Source organism: Gobio gobio (genome assembly GCF_949357685.1).
Source record: "Gobio gobio genome assembly, chromosome: 9".
Lineage (NCBI taxonomy): Eukaryota > Metazoa > Chordata > Actinopteri > Cypriniformes > Gobionidae > Gobio > Gobio gobio.
In genome coordinates this window covers 31,522,294-31,547,761 of record NC_137115.1, presented here as the reverse complement: position 1 = coordinate 31,547,761, position 25,468 = coordinate 31,522,294, and the positions used below count along the sequence as shown (strand labels likewise).

Below are 25,468 nucleotides of genomic sequence, written 5' to 3'. Positions count from 1 at the left end.
GCACTTTTATGTCAGAGGCGGCTTTATTACGGTATGTGTGTGTGCGCTTCAGATGCGAGATGCGACAACACTACTACATACACACAGGTTTGAAGACTCGTTCTCTCGCCCCCTACAGTGCAATTCGGCTAGGTATACATCCGCGCTAAAATATCAAGGTGAAAGTCATCATAGCTTGCGTAGTATAGACCCAGCTCCCAACCCAACTTTGAGAATAGATTAACGGCAATATTGTTTTTATCGCCCGATAAGAGTCTCACGTTAACGCAGCACGTTAACGCCGATAACGGCCCACCACTAATATATATATATATATATATATATATAATCTTAAGAACAGTTTTATTGCTTGCACTGCTGATGAGACCTTATTTATAAATATTACTTTAACATAAGCTAATCGGAAATACTAGCGTCTACTGTCCAGCATTTTCTGCAGATCTCCAAAAGCATATCTTTATAGTTGAAGTAAAACAACAACAACTTTTATTCCCTTTTGCAGAAATTATGATTACAGTGACAGATTATCGTTAAATAAATACTTATTTTCGAGCAGTTCCTTGCACAATACTGTTATGGTGACCTCAAAATGATTTGTGCATGATTTGATATTTGCATCACATAACCAGCTCCATATGGCTTTTCTGATGTAGTAAACTTGCTCGCTAGCTTACCTTATTGCACTTGCGATGCAGAGAAAATAAAGTGTTTTTAATTCACGTTTGCTTTTGTTAAAGGCACAATATGTAAGATTTTGGGATTCAAATATCCAAAAACCACTAGACCAATGTTATATACAGTATTTTGTTGACATGTGTACTTACATTATCCCAAATGCTTCCAAGAGTGTTTAAATTGAGAGAAGTAAGCAATTTTAACCAGAACACGGACTGTGTCTGTGCGTCACCTATCAATGACATCATACCCGCGTTAGCCTCGATTTCCGGTTTTATTTTGTAGAAACCATGGAAACAATTCGATACATTCATCGACAGAAAACGAATCATTGTTATATAGCTCAACACAGTTAGTCTTATTGTTTAAATCTCGTTTTCATGATTTACCATGAGTACCATGTTTTACCATGCCTAATATTGATCTAGCTTACTGCAGTGTGCCACACGTGTCTCATAGTAGCCACTGAGCGAACGCACATGGTAGCATTATAACATAACATCGACACACTCAAATGCCTTTGTTTTCAATAAGCAACCTCTAGCAGCAAAAATTACATATTGTGGCTTTAACACTATCGATTAGGTTTAAGGCCGGGTTTACTGTAGATGGTACATTATTTTCAAATGATGGAGCATTAACCTTGTAGTGCCACGCACTGGATGTTTCATTTCTGAACTACTGCGATAAGTACAAAAACCACTGAACTGAATGTGCTTTTAGAGCAATTCACTGGACATTTTTCACTTTGAAAGTGTGAAATGGTGCAGAAAGCAACATAATATCATTTTGCAGAAATGTTGCCAGAGGCACATTTATTCAATGAGTCTGGGTTGAAGAAATCATTAATGGAACTGGAATTATCAAGTTAAATCAAAGCAATTCAATTCCTCACACACACACACAAACACAAACAAACACAAACAAACATAACCCACCGATTCCCTCTCCATCATCCCAGAATAGGGATCCATGTGCTGAACCTGCATCATCGAGAGCAACAATCAGACCCAGAGGATTCTTACGACTACAAGAAAAAACACAAAACAAAAGAGTGAACACTACATTATTACGACATCACAACCATAAACATGTGAACAACTACATTTACAAATTAATACCCATTCAGTGTTCAGAATCTTGGTCATATTGATAAACCACAGTGGCTGTGTTTACACTGGCAACAATAATATATATAATTTTTACTTACATCTGACACTGATCGGAAATTTGTTTCACACGTGTAAACACAAAAATCTGCACAAGATCAAATTTTTTTTTGCATCTGTTTGCATTTGAGCCACTTCCAAATGTGGGTTTAAATCAGATACATATCCGATATCTGGACATCTGACCTACGTCTAAACTTGTATATCCGATTTCCCTTGGAATTCCAAGCCACCACAAGGCGGGGGTGACACATTTGGCCACAAAGATAGCTTGTTGTATTATGAAGCAGATGTGCCTGTATGCGGAAGCTTTTTTTTTTACTGAGATGGAAACTTTATAGTTAAGAAACTGCGCACACACACAGACACATTTAGGAGCATAGAAATTGCTATTCAACCTCTGACTCGTGAATTGTTTTTTATAAAACAGCTTCGCTACTGTTATAGGCTATTTCTCATCAATGAGGTGATAACTTTGCTATTTTTGTAAATAAACTAACAAGCTTCATTATTACATACAGACACTTGCAGGTAATTCACACTAGCAATCTCTCTCCCTCTGTCTCTCGTTAATGTCTTCAAATTCATTAAATGGCCACTCAATGTTAATTATAAAATAATTTTACAACCATTCAAAACCTGAGGGTCAACCATGTCGCATAAAGCGATAAACAAAGGAATCATTTTGGGCGGGTGTTCTGACGTAGAACCTGGAAGCGCTGTCCTGTTTTTACTACATGAATAGCGTAGGAGAATGACGTTGAAGAGAAAAGATTGTTGAATAAAGTGTTTGTTTGTTTTTTCGCACATAATGTATTCACGTCACTTTATAGCATTAAGGTTGAACCATTGTAGTCACATGGATTATTTTAACAATGTTTTTACTACCTTTCTGAGCCTTGAAAGTTGCAATGACATTGCTGCCTATGGATGGTTCAGTAACCTTGGATTTCATCAAAAATATCTTAATTTGTGTTCCAAATATGAACAAAGGTCTTACGGGTTTGGAATGACATGAGGGTGAGTAATTAATGACTGAATTTTCATTTTTGGGTAAACTAACCCTTTAAATGCATAATTGCACTGTAACATGGACACCTTAAAATAAAGGGCCCTATCATACCCCTAGCGGTAGATTGGTTTATGGCATTTTACGCCCAAAACACACCCATGACTCATTAAGAGAATAGGGACAACCCTTTTAGACCATGCGCTGACCATTTTTCCCATTGTTAACCTAGCAAAAGTGGATTCTGACACGCCCTAAATGCACTTGCACTGTGCGCTTTAGACCATGCGCTTATTAAAATAGCTAAAATAGCTCATTAAAATATATAGGGCCCAAAGTGTAACTGAAAATCGACTGTTTTTGTTATAGGAGACCTTTTGAAAGTGGAAAAAATACTTTGCAGCTACAGAAAAATGGCCCAATTACTCATCAAACAAGTCTTAAGAAAGATTCAGTGTAGCTCCTTCACCTGTAGTGTGTGTTGTTTTCTGGTTTCTGCCAGGGCAGGATGAAGCCTCCTCTCACATGCAGATTAATTTTCTCTAATGGTGTATCCATATCCACAAACTGTCCTCGCACTCCAACAACTTTACCCTGGATGATAAATTGCATACAAGCAGATGAGAGACCCCGATATATACAGGACAAAGTACCACAGGTTGAAAAAGTTTGGAAGCTAGCTGCATTATGACTGGCTGTTTAATTGACATGCTAATAAAATCTTGCTAATAAAGATTTGCATGCATGCTTAAAATGCTTACTTGCATACTGATAGAATGCTTACCGTGTGGTAATCGTACCAGCGGGCATTTGGCACGTAGCCCTTGACCATAGTCACATTCTTCACAAAACAAAATGAGAAAAATATTATAAATAACAGCACTGAGAAGAACTGTAAATTAAATCATGTTTTGGAGGCAAAAAAGGTCAATATTCTCAAATCTGTCAGGTGTTCTAAAAAGTTTGGCCACCACTTAGGCTTGTAGCCCTGTGTTTTTGTGAGCATACCGGGTCCAAAGCAGGTGTGATTAGAAGGGCAGGACCCCAGAGGAACTGCCTGTCGATGTCCCATGTGTTTTTATCATCAACAAACCTACATTACAGAACACACCAATGACACCTTTACTTATTCAACATGGTGCATGCAGATCATGATAGAAAAGCAGAAAAAAATGAGAGAGAGATTAAAATAAAAACATGATATGCAGAAAAAATAGAACATAAGAACACACAGTTCAATAGATCAGGCTGCTAAAAACAGAGTGGAAGAGGAAGGTTACACAGGACAACAGGAAAGTGAAGAGCAACTAAATTAAATCAGGCCAAAAAAAGATGCAGAGAATTTGGCCCGAGTTCTGATTAGTCATTCCTATGATGGAGATGTAATTGATAGAGAGGATGGACTGAAAATAGTGTCAGAAAGAAAAGATGGTGAAATGAAGATATATTTATGAGGAGCAGAACATGAATGAAGGTCTTAAAGGGATAGTTCACACAAAAGTGGAAGTTCTGTCATCATTTGCTCGCAGACATTGTTACATTTACTTTTATTGCATGCATGGGAAAAGAACAGCATAAACAATCTGGTAAACATCGTGGCTTTGAAATAGTAAGGTGAGCAAATGATGACATTTTTGGGTGAACTATTCAGAATCATGAGTACTGGTAGATACTTACTCGTGCAGCATGGGTCTGACCACAGTGTTTCCGTGAGCGTGAGCTTCATACATCAGTGTGTACAAATATGGCAGGAGAGTATAGCGAATATTTAGCACATCACGAGATATATTAGCAAACTGCTGTCCCCAGGCCACGGGATCCTGCCTCTGTAAAAGATTACAAAAACTCATCAGATTATAAATATCCAACACTTCTTCTGAAGAAAACATGAATGGATTTTCGTGCAAACCTCGTAGCCACAGTGTTTGACAGCTTGCTAGAGCATTACCAAGTGATTACCCGGATGTTCTGGGTGGTTACAAGTGCATTCTAGTATTCTATTCTTCAAAAAAGGTTCTTTGCTGGCATCTATGGAACCTTTCCATTTCACAAAATGTTATTTATAGTGGAAAAGGGTTCTGTTGGTTATAAAAATGTTCTTTAAACTAAGAAAAAGTTAACTGAAAGGTTCTTTAGGGAACCGAAAATGGTTCTTCTATGGCATCGCTGCAAAACCCCATTTTTTGAGTGTTCATGCTAAAACAGTTTTGTTATTAATTGGTTATTAATTGGTGACGTTTTTATAAATGTATTCCTCATCAGTTTTACCGTAAGCTTGTTCAGTAATTGTTTTAATTGCATTAAAAATGTTACAGCTACCATTACATTTTAGGAATCATCATATTTAGAGGTTCTTGGCTTTAAAGGGTTAGATCACCACAAAAGGAAAATTACGTCATTATTTACTCATGTGGTTCCAAACCTGTAAGACAGGTTCAAGTCAGTTCATCTTCGGAACACAAATTAAGATATTTTTTATTAAATCCTAGAAAATAGTCCTTGTCCACTATTATAATGATGTCTTTACTACCTTTCTGGACGTTGCAATGACGTTGCAGGTCTTAATTTGTCTTAATGGACTATTGGACTATTGTAATGGTCTCCTCACCGGCCTTCCCAAAAATACCATTAGACAGCTGCAGCTCATACAGAACGCTACTGCCAGGATTCTGAGCAGAACCAGAAAATATGACCATATCACACCAGTCCTCAGGTCTTTACACTGGCTTCTAATTACATTTAGGATCGATTTTAAAGTGCTATTACTTGTATATAAATCACTCAATGACCTAGGACCTCAATACATTGCAGATATGCTGATAAAGTACAAACCCAACAGATCACTCAGATCATCAGGATCAAGTCAGTTAGACATACCAAGGGTTCACTCAAAGCAAGGAGAGTCTGCTTTTAGCTATTATGCCAGCCGTAGCTGGAACCAGCTTCCTGAACAGATCAGATGTGCTCCAACAGTAGCCACTTTCAAATCCAGACTCAAAACACATCTGTTTAGCTGTGCATTTACTGAATGAGCACTGTGCCACTGTACGTGCTTTGTCCGAACTGCTTGCATTTTAATTTATATGTTTCAATTTAACCCTGTTTTTATTTTTTATTTTTAATTATACTTTTTATTTTTATCTTTCAATATTTTTATTTTGTTAAGGCTATCTGGGTGGAAGATGTTGAGAGACGGGGAGTCCCAAAGTAAACCTGACTCTCCATTTTCTTCCACCACAGATAGGGGTTTTCAACTTTATTTTTTATTTATTTTTATTCCTATTATAACTGTTTTAATTCACTTACGAATATTTTTATTTCATTTTTGTGTAAAGCACTGTGAATTGCCACTGTGTATGAAATGTGCTATACAAATAAACTTAATTTTGTCCTAAAATATCTTAATTTGTGTTCTGAAGATGAACGAAGGTCTTACGGGTTTGGAAAGACATGAGGGTGAGTAATTAATGACAGAATTTTTTTCATTTTTGGGTGAACTAACCCTTTAAAACGTTTAAAGACCTCTGGAATATATAAAACAACATATACAACATCACAGTTTCAGTAAAGATTTGCACTCTCTCAATAATTAATTCATTTATGATCCAGCGGCAAACAGCTCAAACTGGAACAACAACACATTTCCTGCATTATCCTTTTGACACCATGGGAATAAATACTTTAGCCCAGAACTATATTTGCATGATCCAAATATGTACAGCTGTGTCCTCCTGAATCCAGACGTAACCGTATACCATACTGAGCATCTGTGCCCGTGTGAGCATCTGACTCCATATACAGGCAGAATGTTAATTGTCTGCCAGACAGAGAATCAGTTTGCCCCCTCGGCGGCCTGTACGTGGGTCTAGTGCTCACAAAGAGTGGTGTTAAGAGCAGTGGGTGTGAGTTAATGTGCTCACAGATATAAAGGTGAACCATATTTGATTATTATTTCTCAAGTGCCACACGTTCACAGGTCTGACCGCTAATGCGTGCATGCTAACACTTAACTTTTTCCCCGGCAAAAATTTGTCAGGGAGTCGAAATTCAGCACAACAACAGCAATCCATGTTTTTATTAGGGGGTGCTGTTACGCATCTTTTGAAATAATACAGAATCTCCAGATCCAAAAACAAGCGAAGAAGAAGCAGAAACAAGCTTTAGAAGCATGTCTTACACACATGTATGGAAGCTTGTTTCCGCCACAGAATATTTTTTTTTTTGTTGCGAGAATTGCGTGATATAAAGTCGCAATTGCGAGTTATGCAGTCAGAATTGAGTGATATACGCTCAAAAAAGTCAGTCTTTTTTCCCCCCACAAATTGGACTTTATAACTCGCAATTGCACTCACATTTCTGAGAAAAGAAGTCAGAATTGCATGATATAAAGTTAGACTTTATAACTTGCAATTCTGACTTTATATCATGCAATTCTGACTTTATAACTCGCAACTGCGAAATGTAAACTCACAATTGTGATAAAAGATAAAATTGAGATACAAATTTGCAATTATCTTTTAAAATGTTTAATTCTGTGGCGGAAACAAGCTTCCATATGCATGTAAGCTAATTATAATATACTATAATATGTAAGCTAATATAGGTGTATTTAGTCTTGTTATATTGACAGATTTGTCTTCCACCTGCTCATGTTTAAAAGAAGTGAAAAATATACAACTTCCTCAAGACAAAATAACTTAATATTAAAGATAAATCTGAAAAAGAGCCTTAATATCTCATGCAGTTTTACTTCTTAGATACATTTATCTTGTTTTAAGGATATTTAAAACTGTTTTACACAACATAAAAATACTTTGAGAAAATGATTTTTGCATATGAACATGAACATGACAATTTTTATTTTTGAGCAAAAAACACATGTGAATGTGCAGGACAATGGTTATTAAGCTAAAACCATACATTTTTAACTATAAAAAAATTAAAAAATAAAATAATAATAATAGCCTTAGTAAACACACTGAATACTGTAGGCTTAAATTGTTCTTGCACGTTTGACCTGTATAATCTGTAGTACTATTTTCTCCTCTCTTCCGCACAGAGCGAAAACCCCTTCTCCTAATGTAATAGGAAAAGCTAATATCTCTGTTAAAGTGTTTGAATGAACTAGACCTTCCTCCTGTTAGAGCTAACTGCAGCTTGCAGACAAAAAGCCAAATTATTCCAAATGTACTGCCCTCTGACTCCATTAGCATGTGACTTAGCGTGATGGAGAGACAGCCGAACTTGGAAGCCTTGGCAGGAGTCTAAGAATTATGACCCTCGCTGCAGAAGCTCTCTCTCTCTCTCTCTCTCTCTCTCTCTCTCTCTGGCATCACAGGGAACATTTGCACAGGCAACTGACTTTGCCAGATATTAGGAATAAATAAGAGGGTCTTTTCAAACTTCTTTCGGCGTCTGTTCATCTGTCAACTCGCACCTCTTTTGTTTTCCCTTCTGTGGGAGTTATGTTTGTTCCCAATTGCGCTTTTTAGGATTAGCCTATTTTACTCACTTGAGCAAACACTTCCTATTAAAACAGGATGTTGGAGCTGGACCTTCCGAAGTGCTTGTCCCTTTTTTAAACAGCTGGCTTAAATTTACATCATAGCTATGAGTCAATGTTGTTATCTGACAACAATTTGGTCATTAATATTAGTCAATTTCCTGCAAAATAAAAACTTTTAGTGATTACGTCTGCTATAAGTGCTACCATACAGATGAGCTTTGACAAAGTCTAAAAGTTACACTCTCTTTTTGATTTTATTAAGTGTCTCCTATTCACTATCCGACATGTCTTTCTCTCTATCACTTTGTAATTCAGGCCACCTTGACGCTCTCCATCCTTTGCCGTTTGTCTCTGGATGACCTTCCATTTGCCTCCGTAGCCACATTAAAGCTAATGACATCTTGGAGGGGTAATTACAGCACCAAGGGGACGTGCAGGGATAAACACGTCCGGGCGAGGGGGTAGAGGCGAGCTAAGGACAGTCTCTTATTGGAACTGTCATTGAGACAGGCAGAGGGCATCCACACCGGTGCAAGTGAATGACTCGGCAGAATAAAAGCCGGAAAAAAAAAAATGCAGACATGCTGTCTAGCAAGCGCTGCTGTGCACTTTTGTTTTAATAAAGCCCTCTCAATTCCCTGGTCACTGTCAGAGCGTGTCTAACACTACACTTAATTCACATCATACCATTTTAAAAGAGTTTTTGTTAGCATTTTTACTTTTGTGTTTTTATTTTTCATGCTCCAGACAAAATCCCAAAGGACTATGCACATAATATTGCACAAATGTTTTTTTCTTTTTTTTCTTTATGCCTTTTCGTCATTTTTATTAAAGGGGTCATGACATGGATTCAATATAGTTGGCAACGCATCATCTTTTATTTTCAGTCTCTCTGAAAATCCTGTGTCTGCATTTAAAAATGAATCAGCAGTAAAATAAAGCGAGCAAACGAACAGTGTATTCCTGACGTGATCTGGAATTTCTTTAAAAATAAAGTTAATCTACGCTTTCTTAATGTTAGGATCACAAGGAAAACATTTTTTTTTTCCAAAATATGGTTATATCTACACTCACCTAAAGGATTATTAGGAACACCATACTAATACTGTGTTTGACCCCCTTTCGCCTTCAGAACTGCCTTAATTCTACATGGCATTGATTCAACAAGGTGCTGAAAGCATTCTTTAGAAATGTTGGCCCATATTGATAGGATAGCATCTTGAAGTTGATGGAAATTTGTGGGATGCACATCCAGGGCACGAAGCTCCCGTTCCACCACATCCCAAAGATGCTCTATTGGGTTGAGATCTGGTGACTGTGGGGGCCATTTTAGTACAGTGAACTCATTGTCATGTTCAAGAAAGCAATTTGATATGATTCGAGCTTTGTGACATGGTGCATTATCCTGCTGGAAGTAGCCATCAGAGGATGGGTACATGGTGGTCATAAAGGGATGGACATGGTCAGAAACAATGCTCAGGTAGGCCATGGCATTTAAACAATGCCCAATTGGCACTAAGGGGCCTAAAGTGTGCCAAGAAAACATCCCCCACACCATTACACCACCACCACCAGCCTGCACAGTGGTAACAAGGCATGATGGATCCATGTTCTCATTCTGTTTACACCAAATTCTGACTCTACCATCTGAATGTCTCAACAGAAATCGAGACTCGTCAGACCAGGCAACATTTTTCCAGTCTTCAACTGTCCAATTTTGGTGAGCTTGTGCAAATTGTAGTCTCTTTTTCCTATTAGTAGTGGAGATGAGTAGTACCTGGTGGGATCTTCTGCTGTTGTAGCCCATCCACCTCAAGGTTGTGCATGTTGTGGCTTCACAAATGCTTTGCTGCATACCTCGGTTGTAATGAGTGATTATTTCAGTCAAAGCTGCTCTTCTATCAGCTTGAATCAGTCAGCCCATTCTCCTCTGACCTCTAGCATCAACAAGGCATTTTCGCTCACAGGACTGCCGCATACTGGATGTTTTTCCATTTTCACACCATTCTTTGTAAACCCTACAAATGGTTGTGCGTGAAAATCCCAGTAACTGAGCAGATTGTGAAATACACAGACCGGCCCGTCTGGCACCAACAACCATGCCACGCTCAAAATTGCTTAAATCACCTTTCTTTCCCATTCTGACATTCAGTTTGGAGTTCAGGAGATTGTCTTGACCAGGACCACACCCCTAAATGCATTGAAGCAACTGCCATGTGATTGGTTGATTAGATAATTGCATTAATGAGAAATTGAACAGGTGTTCCTAATAATCCTTTAGGTGAGTGTATATGGTTTTATTGCTGGAGTAATCCTGTGTTTGTGACTCTCGTATTTACTACTACATGACATGAGCTAATCTGGACGGGGCTAAAGAGGTAATGATGTAGAAGTAGGCGTTGGTCTTTCATCGCACTATGACATCATACTGAGACAAAATCTGAAATGAGCCCTTTTGGCAGCTTGGGGCAAGATTTACTTACAGCTTGCAGCAGCACAAACCCTCTTTTGGCATTACAAACTACTGTCATGATTTACCAAAGTGCAGTGAAAAATTTGCGCTGTAAAGGCGTGGACAGGGTTATATTTGTGGCTGACCTTATTGCATATGCATTTGTAGGAGTTTCCCTTTCAGACACAGGGCCCTATTTTAACGATCTGAAACGCAAGTGTCAAAGCACGAAGCGCAAGTAACTTTGTGGACGGGTCTCGGCGCTGTTGCTATTTTCCCGGCGGGATAAATGGCTCTTGCGCCCGGCGCAAATCTAAAATGGTTTGGTCTGAAGTAGCTTCATTATTCATAGGTGTGGTTTGGGCGTAACATGAATAAACCAATCAGAGCATCATCCAACATTCCCTTTAAAAGTAGGTGCGCAAGTTCCATTATGGATTGCTATTATTATGGCTTATTTACCAGGCGCACGCCAGGAGCGGTTCACAGCCGAGGAGACTGATGTTCTTGTAAGAGCAGTGAAAGACAGAGAAGTTGTGTTGTATGGGGATGGGAGAAACCCACCCAAAATAGCGAAATAGCCACAATTGTTTCATCAGCTGGCATCCCCAGGACGTTGCACTAGTGCCGCAAGCGCTACAATGACATCAGAAGACTAGGGAAAGTCCAAGCTTGCCAGCATCAATCGGGCACGCCGTGTAACGGGAGGTGGATCTGCCTCTACTCAGGACCTGACGCCAGCAGAGGACATCGCTGCGTCCACCCTCACCGATTTTTTTTCCTGGTTCTTGACGGTCAAACCAATTTGTCAGATGTCCTTATATACATATATGTCTTGCCACTATTGGGCAAACAGGTCTGATCCTTAATTATTACAATTAGCCTGAATAATTTGTAAGCTAGATTTATGCCTATTTTTTCACATCGTCGTGGCACACCACAATGATTTCCGTCATCTCATGTGTTAATATTTTTTTAGTGTAACAATTTATGATTTGCAAAAATAACTGTTGCATCTGTGTAGATTACATGAGCAAAGTGTATGCGCGTTGTGCACGCTATACATTATGGTCAAGCATGCGCCCCTAAAATAGCATAATGAACAACGCGCAACGCGCCACTGACTTTAGACTAGGTTTTTTCTGGTCAGTGGCGCAATTGTTTAATGGAACAGCAAAATAGCACCAGGGATTGTTTGCGCCGGAACACGCCTCCTTTTTTGCGCTGAACCGCCCAGGTAGCGCAAGTTCATTCACTAGTTTAGCGACGAGCTTCTGTGGAGGGAAAAGCGCGCTTTGCGCGGGTGCAAAATAGGAATGAACAAGTACAAAGTCAATTGCGCTGGGTGCAAGATAGGGCCCACAAACTTTATTGGAGGAGGGTATTTAAATGAATCATGCAAATTGATATACTAAGGTTTGCGCAAGTCAATTTACTGAAATTTGCTCCATTTATTTAAAGCCCTAAAAAAGCATGTCTTAAAACAAACGCTAATTTGTGCTGGTCTTGGTAGATTGCGTACATTATTTTTGGAAATTATCCAGCGTCTCCCCGCATCCCTCCCTCGGGTAATTTTGACCAGAAACTCATTTCTAATAATGTTTTCATCGGAAAAGAGAAAAGTGTTCATCGGAGTGGTCCAAGACCCTAGGACTTTTGTCCTAGGTATTTAAGTAGATTATTTAGAGTTTTTCAATTAATCATGCAAGGTGATTTACTAAGGTTTGGTGTTTGCGCCATTATTTACAGCCTAAAAAAAAATGTGTCTTAAACTGGGTAGATTGCGCTGCTCATTATGGAAATGATCCGGCTGCGTCTGTGTTTATTAATTTGCTCGTCACCAGTAGATCACATGCAGAACTTTCCACTCCCATTGGTGCGCTCTCATGCTAATTTGTCCTGTTTAGTAAATCTGGCCCTTGGTTTCAATAAATGAAGCGTAGCGTTAGTTGACCTGGCAGGTCAGGTTAGTCAAGATCGCATCAGCTGACTGTCAGCTGATCACGTCTACTTATAGGAATACGATGCCTATCAGAATCATACCGCCAATCCAAACTATATGCTAATTGACAGAAAACCTGACAGAAAAGCTGTTTTTGGACTAATGAGGAAGTTTTGAGTTCTGAAACGGGAAGGATATTTTAGTATAAAGACCACTTATATTTCAAAAGATTAAGGATTTGAAATCTCAATTTTTTAGACCCCTTTAACAGAGATAGCAAAAAGATAGGAAGTAGATAGCAGATGCTATGTCTCCATAATTTGGAACAAATCCTGAAGGATTCTAATCTGAATTCCTATATGATTCCAACATAACACAAAACAAAAACTTTATTTTTTTAGTTCCCAATATCCTGTTCCCAAAAGGTCTATTGTAATTACCAACAGGATAAAAAGATGTTGTACGATAGCAAAAGAAATGTAAGGAAAATCCTTCTGGATTTAACAAATCCCACAGCTTCCCTATAGATTCCTTTAACCGTTCGGTAGCAAGACATTATTCCAATACAATATATACTTTTCTGGTGTAAAAAAACAAAAAAACAAAACTGAACTCTGAAAACCAAATACGAATAAAAATAAGATCCACAAGGATTTTCTATTTATCTAGTAGAATCGTATTTGATTCCCATTAGGATTGCATTTACATTTATTCATTTTGACAGAGTATTTGTGTCCCATGTTCTACCACCTGAGCTACAGGATCCTTTAGGGCATTCTGTGCACAATCCTTTAGGATTTTTAGACTACACTTTCACTCCAAACTCTATTTCTGTTTGTTCGTCCTTTGTTTAATCACCCATTAGCAAAGCTATTTTTAAATGATTGAAGCCCAGAAGGGTTCTGGATATCTTTGAGCATTTAATTATACCCCCCAAATGTATCTGTTAGCAACAAAGCTGCCACGTCCACTCACTGAAGAATTTTCCCCACGACATATCGATCCCACTCACTCCCCGGGCTTATTGGATTTTTGTGACAGGTCTCAGCACTTGCAAAGGTCACATTTTAAACAAGTGCCAGAGTGAATACCTGACAGACCACCTGTCTACGGATCCCAGATATTAGTCAGCAGCCCATGCAAGGGGGGCCTTTTCAAGTGGGGCATTTTGGGGGCATCGTGATGGACTACTGTCTGTCTCAGGGATTCAGAGATCATTTTCATACTTCCTCAGGGCATCACACAGTCAAGCGTTCATGTAGGAAGTTGTCACGGCTGTCCGTACAATAACGTTATCTTGTTTCACCCTCTATTTTGATGCCTGTCACTCAATGTCAGTGATTATCAGGCTTAACACCATACAAGTCTCAATTAAGAATCCGTTTCACACTGTCTGCTGAACAATGGCCTCACACGTCCACTGCCAGATGTCTGTAAATTTTCCGTCAGACCAAATTTCTAGATGTGCACGATTAATCACTTTCACTTAAATACTCTTTATTTACAGTGAAAGTGATTAATCGTGCACATCTAGAAATTTGGTCTGACGGAAAATTTACAGACATGTGGCAGCCTATTTTGTTAGATAATTAAAAAAAATATTATTGTTATTATTGTTTTTTATTTTTATCTTAAATACACTTTATTTACAGTGAAAAATTACCATAGTAGTATTTCTTATTTTGTTTATGAATTATTAAAATAATAATAATAATAATAATAATAATAATAATACAAAATTATTGTTATTATTATTATCATTTATATTAAATGCTCTTTATTTACAGGGAAATATTCCAATATTAGTATTTCTTGTTTTGTTCAATAATAATAATAATAATATAATAATAATAATAATAATAATAATAATAATAATAACACAAAATTATTGTTATTGTTATTATTATTATTTATATTAAATGCTCTTTATTTACAGTGAAATATAACAATTGTAGTATTTCTTATTTTGTTCAATAATAATAATAATAATAATAATAATAATAATAATAATAATAATAATAATAATAATAATTAATAATAATAATAATAATAATAATAATAATTATTATTATTATTATTATTATTATTATTATTATTATTATTATTATTATTATTATTATTTTATAGTCTTATTGATATATAATCACAATTATTTTGGACACATTGTGCAGCGATACAAACAAGCACAGTAAACCTTGGATTTTTTTTTTTATGTATTTTTAAACTGCATTTTTTATCATTTAAAAAATCTAAAACATTTATTTTTCCTCAAATTGTGCAGCCCTACAACATTTTTTTGCAAAATTCCCATTTTCAGATTGAAACATTAATATAACGTGATGTAAAAAAGGAAAAAGAGGGAGACTCATACTAACCTCATTTCTAAGCTTAGAATAATATATTTGCTTTGGTTAACACTGCTAAGAAAACCCTAAATAGGTCCATAAAAAGGTGCTGTGTGTGTTCTTACTGGCATGTTTATGGTGTTGTGGTTTCTGGAGAATGGGTAGAAAGCTCCAAGCTGCATCCAACGCAGGCACATTTGGAATTCGGCAGGGTTAAAGAAGCCACAGATATCAGCACCGGTCTGGAACACAAGCAGAAAGGGAGAACAAGAAGGGAAAAAGACACACAATTATAGATCTTATAGAAAAACAGGGCCAACTCCAAAACATTAATAAATAAACTCTAGTCAGTGTAATGGCTGCATGCTAGTGTAATGCACCTAAATGAACTAAAACATTGTTTGATAGGAAATAAAGCACAAATGAAAAATCAATAGCAAGTGCTGCGGTAGGACGAGAGAGGCACTTACGTAAGAGATGCCAAATATGCTGAACTCCATCATGCCTGAGAGAGAGAGAGAGAGAGAGAGAGAGAGAGAGAGAGAGAGAGAGAGAGAGAGAGAGAGAGAGAGTTATAGTTTTCAGTTTATACACTGTACTGTACAGTAGACATTGTGCAGCACTTTCGTCCAACAAAAAACATTGGATGTTTATTGATGGTTTAATATATCAATACCTATGATGGACTTCAGAAGCTGGTCCCAGGCAGAGTAGTTGTCACCCAGCCAGTGTCCTGCCCACCGTCCACTAGATGGGTATGTTGAACGGGTAATTACGACACCTCTCTTGCCAGTGGTACTAAGCAAAGCCCTGTGACACACACACACACACACACACACACACTCAGAAATGAACTCATTCCACAACAACCAAGAAATAAATGCATTAGTGAACATGGTTGAACAGGAAACTCACTTATAAGTGGGTTCTGTGTGAGACCAGCCGTACAAGTTGTGGACATCATAATGTCTGACACGCGTGCCATCAGCAAGGATCTGCTGGCTGTTCATGCATAAAGTCTTATGGTTCAGACCCATCTTCATGGACTCCAATGCTGGGAATAATTATTAACATAAGCAGATCCATTTCAAATGCACAGTGCTAAATACAGGTGTATGTAAACCATGTGTTTTGTAAAATCACTCTAGCTATACATGTCAGGACGCACTCATCGGAACTTACGGGGCATATATGGAGGATTTTCCAAAGAGTCCTTCCCCAGACATTTTCCTCCAACGGTGCCATGCACAAAACTGGCAGGCTCATTCATGTCCTTCAGAAAGGAAATCACAATGACAATGAAGGCGAAGGAGAAAACAGTGATTCTATGCACTAATATGCACTAATTCATGCTTAACTAATCATGAGTTAATGAATGACTCATGAAGAACTAAACCATTTATTAATGGTTAATGCATCAGCAACTAATGAAGATTCTATATGAATAATAGATTAAGTAATATATTCATTGATATTAATTAAACATGAAATCATGTATTAATTCCCTAATAACATATTATATTAACTAATAATGTAAATTAATGCGTTATTTACCACAATGGGTCAAAGCCATGCATTTCAACTTCCAGTTGTCTACTTTAATTAATCATTAGCTAATTATTTGCAAAGGTATCATTATGCTATGACTTTACTTGTTGAGGAACATGAATATTAACTAATTGTTAAGTAATATGTCATTGGGGTTATGGCTTTTTAATTAATTTTTAATGAGTTAATAGTTATGTGCCTCAACAAGTAAAGTCATAACATAATGATTCCTTTGCAAATTGTTAGCTAATGATTAATTAAAGCAGACAACTGAAAGTTGAAATGCATGGCTTCAACCATTGTGGTAATTAACATATGAATTTACACTATAATATTTTATTAGGGAATTAATACAACATGACACATTTAACTAATAACATTTTAATTATTACTTAATTCATTAATCATATAGAATCTTCATTAGTTGCTGATGCTGTAATCATTAATAAACGGTTTAGTTCTTCATAATTCATACATTAACTCATGATTATCTGTGCATTAGTTAAGCATGAATTAATTAATATAAATGCACCCATATTGTAAAGTTTTATATGCATATATGTGTACCTTCACTCACTGCATGCTCACCATAACTTTCTCAAATAGGACGTTTTTCTGAACAACATTCTTATAAATCTAATATTTCAGATTTGATTTTAGAGGTATTAATGATGATGGTTAGGGTTATGTTGTTTCAAGAGGAACAAGTGTTGTTGAACCAGAAACACGTTTGTGTGTACTCAGATGCATGGATGGTGAACACAGATGTCCTCAAAGAACACCTTGCACAGTTGTAATTATTGAAATTGCTTCACTTTGTATTCCAACATTAAAAATGAAAAAGACAAACAACTCACAATCCAAAGTCCATCAAACTTCATGGTGTTGTTGTAAAAGTCTTTAATCTGTTCCTGCCACCACTGTGCTGTGCTGCTCTTGAAGAAATCAGGGAAGGCCACGAAAGCTCTGAATCGCTGAAAATTGATGAAATGAAAAATGCATTTTTACAACTGTGCTTTAACTTCTACACTTCGACAAAGTGCTTTAACCATTGCTGCTGAATTAAACTAAAACACACTCATTTGATTAAAAATGAATGTGCTGATTCACTTTTATAGCAGTGGGTCAGATATGTTCTGAGTGGCTGAAATTAGTTTGTTTACTATATGCTGATTGATACAGTAGTGGATGATATGATATAGTACTAGTAGCATAGTACAATGTGCTCATTGTCTTCCACATGCCGATTGGCTGAAAGAGAGAGAGAGAGAGAGAGTGAGAGAAGGAGAGAGAGGGCGGGGGTGGCAGATACCTCTACTTGAGTATCCCAATCCAAAGTATTATCCACATCGATATTGGGATAGTCAGGCCACACCTATGACAGACAAAAACAACAGCTAACATTTGTGTTTCAGGTTAGTCTAAAATAAAAGGATAATGTCCCATATGACACCATTTTTCCTAACCCTTCAGCTAACCCTTTCAGACGCAAAATTTTTGGGAGGAGAGTATTTCAATGAATCACGCAAGGTGATATACTAAGGTTTGCGCTAGTCAATTGACTGGTATTTGCGCCATTAATTACCATCCTCAAAAAAGCATGTCTTAAATCAGATGCTAATCTTGGCGTTGGTCATTATAGAAAGGATCTAGGTGCGTCTGTGTTCTTTCATTTGCACGTCGTCAGTTGATCACAGGCAGAACCTTCCACGCCCATTGCCGCTTTTTTTGGAATCACACTCTGTTTAGTAAATCTCTATTCAAAATGTTCCAAACAAATCAATATTTCTTGGGAAATATGGTTTTATTCTGTGATTTAATTTACACTTTTTTTTTCTGAAGTGTCTTCATTATCATCCGATTTTAATCATGTCTTCTGTGAAATCCTTTTAACTGATGCCACGTTCCAGATCAATTTGTAATTTTAGTAATTCTGAATTCCGAATTTTTCTAGCAACACTTATTTGAAAATAATCAATTCCGCTTCAGTCATCTCCATTTCGGAGATGACATCGATTGAAACATCTCAATGAAGTAGGGGTTCATTAGTTCGAGCGGTTATTCCAGTGGTTATTTCCTATTCGTAGTTTTCAGTCACGTGACTGTCGCAATCCCTGGAGGGCAAAAGAGCCATAGAACTGCAGCACAGCCTGTCAATTTCCCATCTTAAAAACTAAAATATGTGAACAAGATGCAAGTTTTGGGCACTTGTGATCCATATACAGAACCTGACGCAGTATTTCAATCATTAAAAACAGCGGGACATTTTTAAAACGCTTAATGTGACAAACACTTATGGGTGAGTTGCACCAATAAGGATTAAATTAAGAAAAGTTTAATGCTAGACAAGGATTTGTTGATCTGGGTTTTATTTTAAATCGAGTTGTGTTGCACCACTTAATTTAAAACACAGAACTATGTAGACCGTGAGACCGTTAGAATTAAAAATCAAAACACAGGTGAAGAAGATGCAGAATCAAGCGATCTCATATGCAATCATGTAAAATTTCATATGTTACAAGAACGGCATTTTTCCACCTTAGAAACATTGCTAAGCTACGTAACATGCTATCTATCTCTGATGCAGAAAAGTTAGTTCATGCATTCATGACCTCGAGACTAGATTACTGTAATGCTTTATTAGCTGGTTGTCCTGCATCATCAATAAACAAGCTACAGTTAGTCCAAAACGCAGCTGCTAGAGTTCTTACTAGATCAAGAAAATATGATCATATAACACCAATTTTATCATCTCTACACTGGTTACCTATTAAGTTCCGTATCAATTACAAAGTATTACTACTGACCTATAAAGCCCTAAATGGTTTAGCTCCAGTGTATTTAACGGATCTTTTATCGCCCTACAATCCATCGCGCTCTTTAAGATCACTAAACTCGAGGCTTCTGGTCATTCCTATGGTATCTAAGTCCACTAAAGGAGGGAGGGCATTTTCACATTTAGCTCCTAAACTCTGGAATAGTCTTCCTGATATTGTTCGAGGTTCAGACTCGCTGTCCCAGTTTAAAACTAGATTAAAGACGCATCTCTTTAGCCAAGCATTCACATTATAAATACGTTTTATACTACAGTTAAATCGCACCAACAGCATTAATATTCTGAACAGCAGCTATGCTAATTATTTCCCATCTGCTTTTCTGTTGTTATCTCGGGACACTAGTCCCGAGGTAACTAGTTCGTCAGCTCCAGTTTGTATCCAGCCTCTCATGGAGACTTCAGATGCCCCAACACCTGTGAAGAGACGACTCGACGCCTGTGAAGAGATGACTCGACGCCTGTGAAGAGACGACTCAACGCCAGCGTTGTTATGGCCTAAAATAATACATGATTGATTAACTTATCCTAACATTTTTCTTTAACATTCTCTTTCTAACATTTTTCAATGTACATTTATGAAATGCACTTTCTGTGAAGCTGCTTTGAAACAATGTGTATTGTGAAAAGCGCTATACAAATAAATTTGAATTGAATTGAATTGAATTAAAATAAAGTGATCATCAAATTTAAACAGTATACAAGTTAAAACTGCCTAATGCTTCTGAATGAAATGTCAACCCAGGACGAGCTCTAGGACTGTACAAGCATATGGGGTGTTGATGGACTTGATCTACTCATTGATCATCGTTCTGAATCTGTATTTATATTTGAATATGTATTCCATATTTAAGTGTTGATAAAAAAGGAATTCCTGAAGCTAGAATAAAACAGGTTTTTTGTTGTTGTTGTTCTTTAAAAGCAGAGGGTCGGCTCTTTCTTTTGATATATTGCATGCTCAGATATTCATACAACATAATAGTCCATGGGCAATTACATTTACATTACATTACATTTTTGTGAAAATGATCAACAACCCTGGTGGTGGCTGACAACCCTTTTTTTAAAAACGCTGGCGGCGGAAGAGTTAAAGGGCTGATTGGGATGAACCGATGCCAGGCTAAAGAATCAACCCATCCTTAAAGTGCCTTAATGTACTATAACAGTGATATTATTAAATTCAGTTTACACCTTTTTGATGATGCATACTATATACAGGCGAGTAGATGAGCCAAGAATATGAATGCAACACATTTTCTTTATAATGGTTTTTGATGGGAAAAAACACATATCGAGAAACCTCATGTTGCATTTATATTCTACAAAATCAATAAGGTGTATATTGAAGTTAGTCTTTTAATATTGCTGTCTTACTACATTAAAACTTACTACAAACCTGGTAAAAATGACTGGTGGGCAAGTGAGGAAAGCCTTGTTTTACCCTCCAGATGGGCGTTCCTATAATGGTGTGACGTCACGTGAAAACTATGAATTAGGAGTTGAGGAAATTCATGTTTAGAACTTGCAGAATGCAGCATAACAAAACATAATGAGAGCATCCACAAGGAAGTTATATAATTTTTGGAAAGAAAACAGCACAAACATCAATATCAGCAATGGATTTGATTAAATGTATCTTTTTTGTGGTATTATTTGTTTTGTTTCACTCTAAAACTGAGAAAATTGAATTGATAATATTACAATTTCAACAAAATGATCTAAACATAGTGTTTATGTAACTATGCTGACGTCAAACCCTCACTGAGCAATGGCGAACTTTATTTATTTCCATTCTAACAGGCATTCTGTTGATTGTTTTCCTGTTGTGTAGATAATCAACATGTCCCTAAAGCAAACCAATGTTTTAAAAGCCAGAGTTTAAAGGGTCATGAAACCCCAAAACACATTTTTTTGGAGATGTGAACAGATAGACCATATTGCCAAACGTTTTGGGATGCCTGCCTTTACATGCACATGAACTTCAATGACATCCCATTCTTAATCCGTAGGGTTTAATATGGAGTTGGCCCACCCTTTGCAGCTATAATAGCTTCAACTCTTCTGGGAAAGCTTTCCACAAGGTTTAGGAGTGTGTTTATGGGAATTTTTGACCATTCTTCTAGAAGCGAATTTGTAAGGTCAGGCACAGAAGGCCTGGCTCGCAGTCTCCGCTTTAATTCATCCCAAAGGTGTTCTATCTGGTTGAGGACAGGACTCTGCAGGCCAGTCAACTTCCTCCACACTAAACTCGCTCATCCATGTCTTTATGGACCTTGCTTTGTTCACTGGTGCACAGTCATGTTGCAGCAGGAAGGGGCCTTCCCCAAACTGTTCCCACAAAGTTGGGAGCATGAAATTGTCCAAAATGTCCTGGTATGCTGAAACATTAAGAGTTCTTTTCACTGGAAATAAGGGGCCAAGCCAAACCCCGGAAAGAACACCCCCCCCCCCCCCTCCAATAAACTTTACTCTTGGCACAATGCAGTCAGGCAAGAACTGTTCTCCTGGCAACCGCCAAACCTAGACTCGTCCATCGGATTGCCAGACATAGAACCGTGATTTGTCACTGAGAGAACACGTCTCCACTGCTCTAGAGTCCAGTGGCGACATGCTTTACACCACTGCATCCGGCACTTTGTGCTTGAGCTAATCTGAAGGCCACACACATTTTGGAGGTCTGTAGCTATTGACTCTGCAGAAAGTTGGTGACTTCTGCGCACTGTGCGCCTCAGCATGCATTGACCCCGCTCTGTGATTTTTACGTGGCCTACCACTTAGTGGCTGAGTTGCTGTTGTTCCCAACTGCACTTTGTTATAATATCACTAACAGTTGACCGTGGAATATTTAGTAGTGAGGAAATTTCACAAATGGACTGCACAAATTGCACAGGTGGCAGCCTATCACGGCACCACGCTTGAATTTACTGAGCTCCCGAGAGTGACCCATTCTTTCATAAATGTTTGTAGAAGCAGTCTGCATGCCTAGGTGTTTGATTTTATACATCTGTGGCCATGGAAGTGAACATCTGAATTCAAATTCAAACACAGGAGGGGTGTCACAAAACTGCACATCGCTGAAAACACTAAGAGCACTAAAAGCATACACATAAGTGGGAATTGGTTTATTTTGGCTTTTTCTGAGCAATTTCGTTCTTCCAGGTTGAAAAGAAAAGTCGAAGCAACTTCACGGAATGTGAGGTAGTAGAAGTGTGCCTTTGAGTATGTGACTGGCTGCGGGCACGATTCTACGTCAGCCGGTCCTCTGCATTTATTCATGGGAATGAGCTCTTTTAACCCAATCACTGCACTGTATTATACATGAGATCGCATTACAGCGGAGAATTCAAACAACACGTGGCGCGCGCAATGAGTTTTTTTCTCTTCGTAGTCATATTGTATGTCTGTATAACTTACTTAACTTAACTTAACCACTTATTCACAGCTTTAAACACCCATTTTTAGATATTTATATATTTTTAGATACATATTTATATATATACACACATTTAGACCGCTTAACATAGTGATTTCTATCAGGATATGAGGTGACTTTCAACCAGTATAACATTAAAAAAAAATTCTGTAGAGAATCACCTATCCTATAGCACCTTTAAAAGGTACTGCAGAACATGAACAACCCAAAACTTGTGAAACCTATGAGGTATTGACTCAGAATCAATACATTTTCCTCTTCCTCTTTGCATTTGTCATACCTTTCCCCACACAATTTCACTGCTGAGCTCAGGAGGCCATTTGATGAAAACGTCTTTTTCCATCCCGAGTTGGAAAGCAGGGTAGTCTTCCGTCTCATTGGCCGCTATAGCCGGGTCCTGAAGCACACAAACAAATAAAACATGTAGTTCTGACAAGGTACAGAATACATCTCATTCTATGCGACTGCCCAGAATAAGAGGCCAAGAGTGATGTCAAGACTACATCAATCCATATTTATGAACTCATTACAGTTAAACATCCATTACCACTTTATGATAACAACTTTGTTTTTCCAGTAATTGAGAACTGTTTGTACCAAAATAAAGATGAAACGCATTCCATCAGCCCTCATGTTGTCCACTAGCGCAGGCAGTCCCTTGAAGTTCTTTTGGTCCAGCGTAAAGTCCATCTGCCTCTCCATATAATCAATGTCCGCATATTGCACATCCTTTAAGGGATCAAAGGTCAAATATTGTGATCATTAAACTTGAATATGAAGTTCCAAGTTAATTATTGAACAATTTAGTGCAAATTGAGCAATTTTTTTGGTTTAAACATGGCTTGAAACTTTACTGCAAATGCAGATCTGCCTGGCAGACGATAAAACAGCAGACTTCTAAACAAGCCGAACATTTGAAGTATTATTCATTATCAGTAACACAAATGGTGCAGGAAAAGCTACATGTTGAACTTTAATATGTAGGACCATATTTTAACGATCTGAGCTCATGGTCTGAAGGGCATGGCGCAGTTCCACTTTTGCTAATTTAAAGTTGAAAAAAAAACGGTCTGTGCGCCAGGCACATGTTCCAAAAAGGTTGCCCCTATAGTCTCTTAAGGAGTCAAGGGTGTGTTTTAGGCGTAACACGCAATAAACCAATCAGAGTCTCATCTCCCATTCCCTTTAAAGGCAGTTGCGCTTGCACCATGACGGATTCACTATTTACAAGGCAGAATTTGCGAGCGGAAAGACTGAACGCCTCTCTAGAGAGGAATCCTTTTATTTTTTATATTTTAAAATGTTTGAGTGCTGCTGCGCATCCCTGTGTGTGTGTAATAAGCAGAGTATACATGCATTTTGCACCCTCCTATCGGCGCATATTACTAACACGTCCTTTAAATACACGAAAACACAAAAAATACTGCGCTATTGGCTTTAGACCAAGTTTTGGTTGGTCAATGGCGCAGTCGTTTTCAGTTGCCTAAAAAGATAGCAACGCAGCAATGTGACTGAACACACCTCGTTTTTCCCCCCCCCCCCCAGACCAGCATGCCAATGTGCGAACAGATGGGCGCATTTACTATTTAACACTAGAACCGCCAGAGGTCGCTGTATATCTAAAACCGCCAGCGGGTAAAATTTTTTCCCATGCAGATTATTACTGTATTGATACGGCTAAAACACTTAATATGTCACTGTATTATGCCACTGTCTTCACAAAGTAATGTATAGAGTCATGAAATTATTATTTTTAATCATCAACTATGTTTTTGTCCTGTTGTTTTATGCTATTTTAAGCAGTTACACTAATCACTTTTTGGTGACTATAGGCTAAACCAGCCTGCAATGACGACGAGAATTAGATGGAAATAAATACATATTTGGGTGGTGTAATATTATAATAAAATGTCATTAATCCCATATTAAGATAACCCATGTTATTTAAATGACTAAAATACCCTAAATAGACAATGAAGAGCAATAATAATTCACAGCACTGCATAAGATGTATGACAACTTACGATAAGGATAGCATACGAATTCAAGCGCACAGTTTGACCTAATTAATTATTAATTTGTATAGTTATATAATTTATAATTTGAATAAGAGAACAACACCAATAAACTTGGGATAATCATGAAAATTGTTTTATTCATTCCATCATATCGGATTTTTTTTTCAGGAAACGGGCAGACTTGAATGAATAGCAACACAGTAGCAAACAATACTCAATACAAAATTGCAAAACAAAAATGTATAATTAATCCAAAGTCTGTACATTTATAAATAGGCTAAAACATCTTTATTTGACCGTGCGTTGTGTGACTGTTTACAGTAGGCCGATGCGTTGCTCAAACACAGTGTGAAAATAGAGGAATTATATAGGGGTAAATTTGACCCGCTGGCGCTTATAGTTTTTAAATCTGGTTTTATCTAAACAATTTTTAACAACAGGGGATTGTAAATAACACAGTTTTAGTAAAAGTCAGTGACTGGGAGACTTGGATATTTTATTGGAAATCTGTTATGTACATTTGAAAAACAGCCATGGG

At 37.5% G+C, this 25,468-nt stretch overlaps 1 protein-coding gene across 1 annotated transcript in view; it reads right to left on the bottom strand.

Moving 5' to 3' along the window:
* Positions 1 to 25,468, bottom strand: part of si (sucrase-isomaltase) — a gene marked incomplete at both ends in the record, with an annotated part of 96,259 nt that overhangs the window by 8,160 nt on the left and 62,631 nt on the right. Inside the window, 14 exons of the mRNA XM_079825273.1 lie at positions 1,614 to 1,702; positions 3,323 to 3,447; positions 3,638 to 3,694; positions 3,862 to 3,946; positions 4,531 to 4,679; positions 15,224 to 15,340; positions 15,569 to 15,603; positions 15,775 to 15,908; positions 16,014 to 16,152; positions 16,281 to 16,371; positions 17,504 to 17,620; positions 17,959 to 18,021; positions 23,193 to 23,309; positions 23,510 to 23,641. Coding sequence (XP_079681399.1) covers positions 1,614 to 1,702; positions 3,323 to 3,447; positions 3,638 to 3,694; positions 3,862 to 3,946; positions 4,531 to 4,679; positions 15,224 to 15,340; positions 15,569 to 15,603; positions 15,775 to 15,908; positions 16,014 to 16,152; positions 16,281 to 16,371; positions 17,504 to 17,620; positions 17,959 to 18,021; positions 23,193 to 23,309; positions 23,510 to 23,641 — 1,450 coding nt within the window. The remainder of the gene's footprint in view (positions 1 to 1,613; positions 1,703 to 3,322; positions 3,448 to 3,637; positions 3,695 to 3,861; positions 3,947 to 4,530; positions 4,680 to 15,223; positions 15,341 to 15,568; positions 15,604 to 15,774; positions 15,909 to 16,013; positions 16,153 to 16,280; positions 16,372 to 17,503; positions 17,621 to 17,958; positions 18,022 to 23,192; positions 23,310 to 23,509; positions 23,642 to 25,468) is intronic.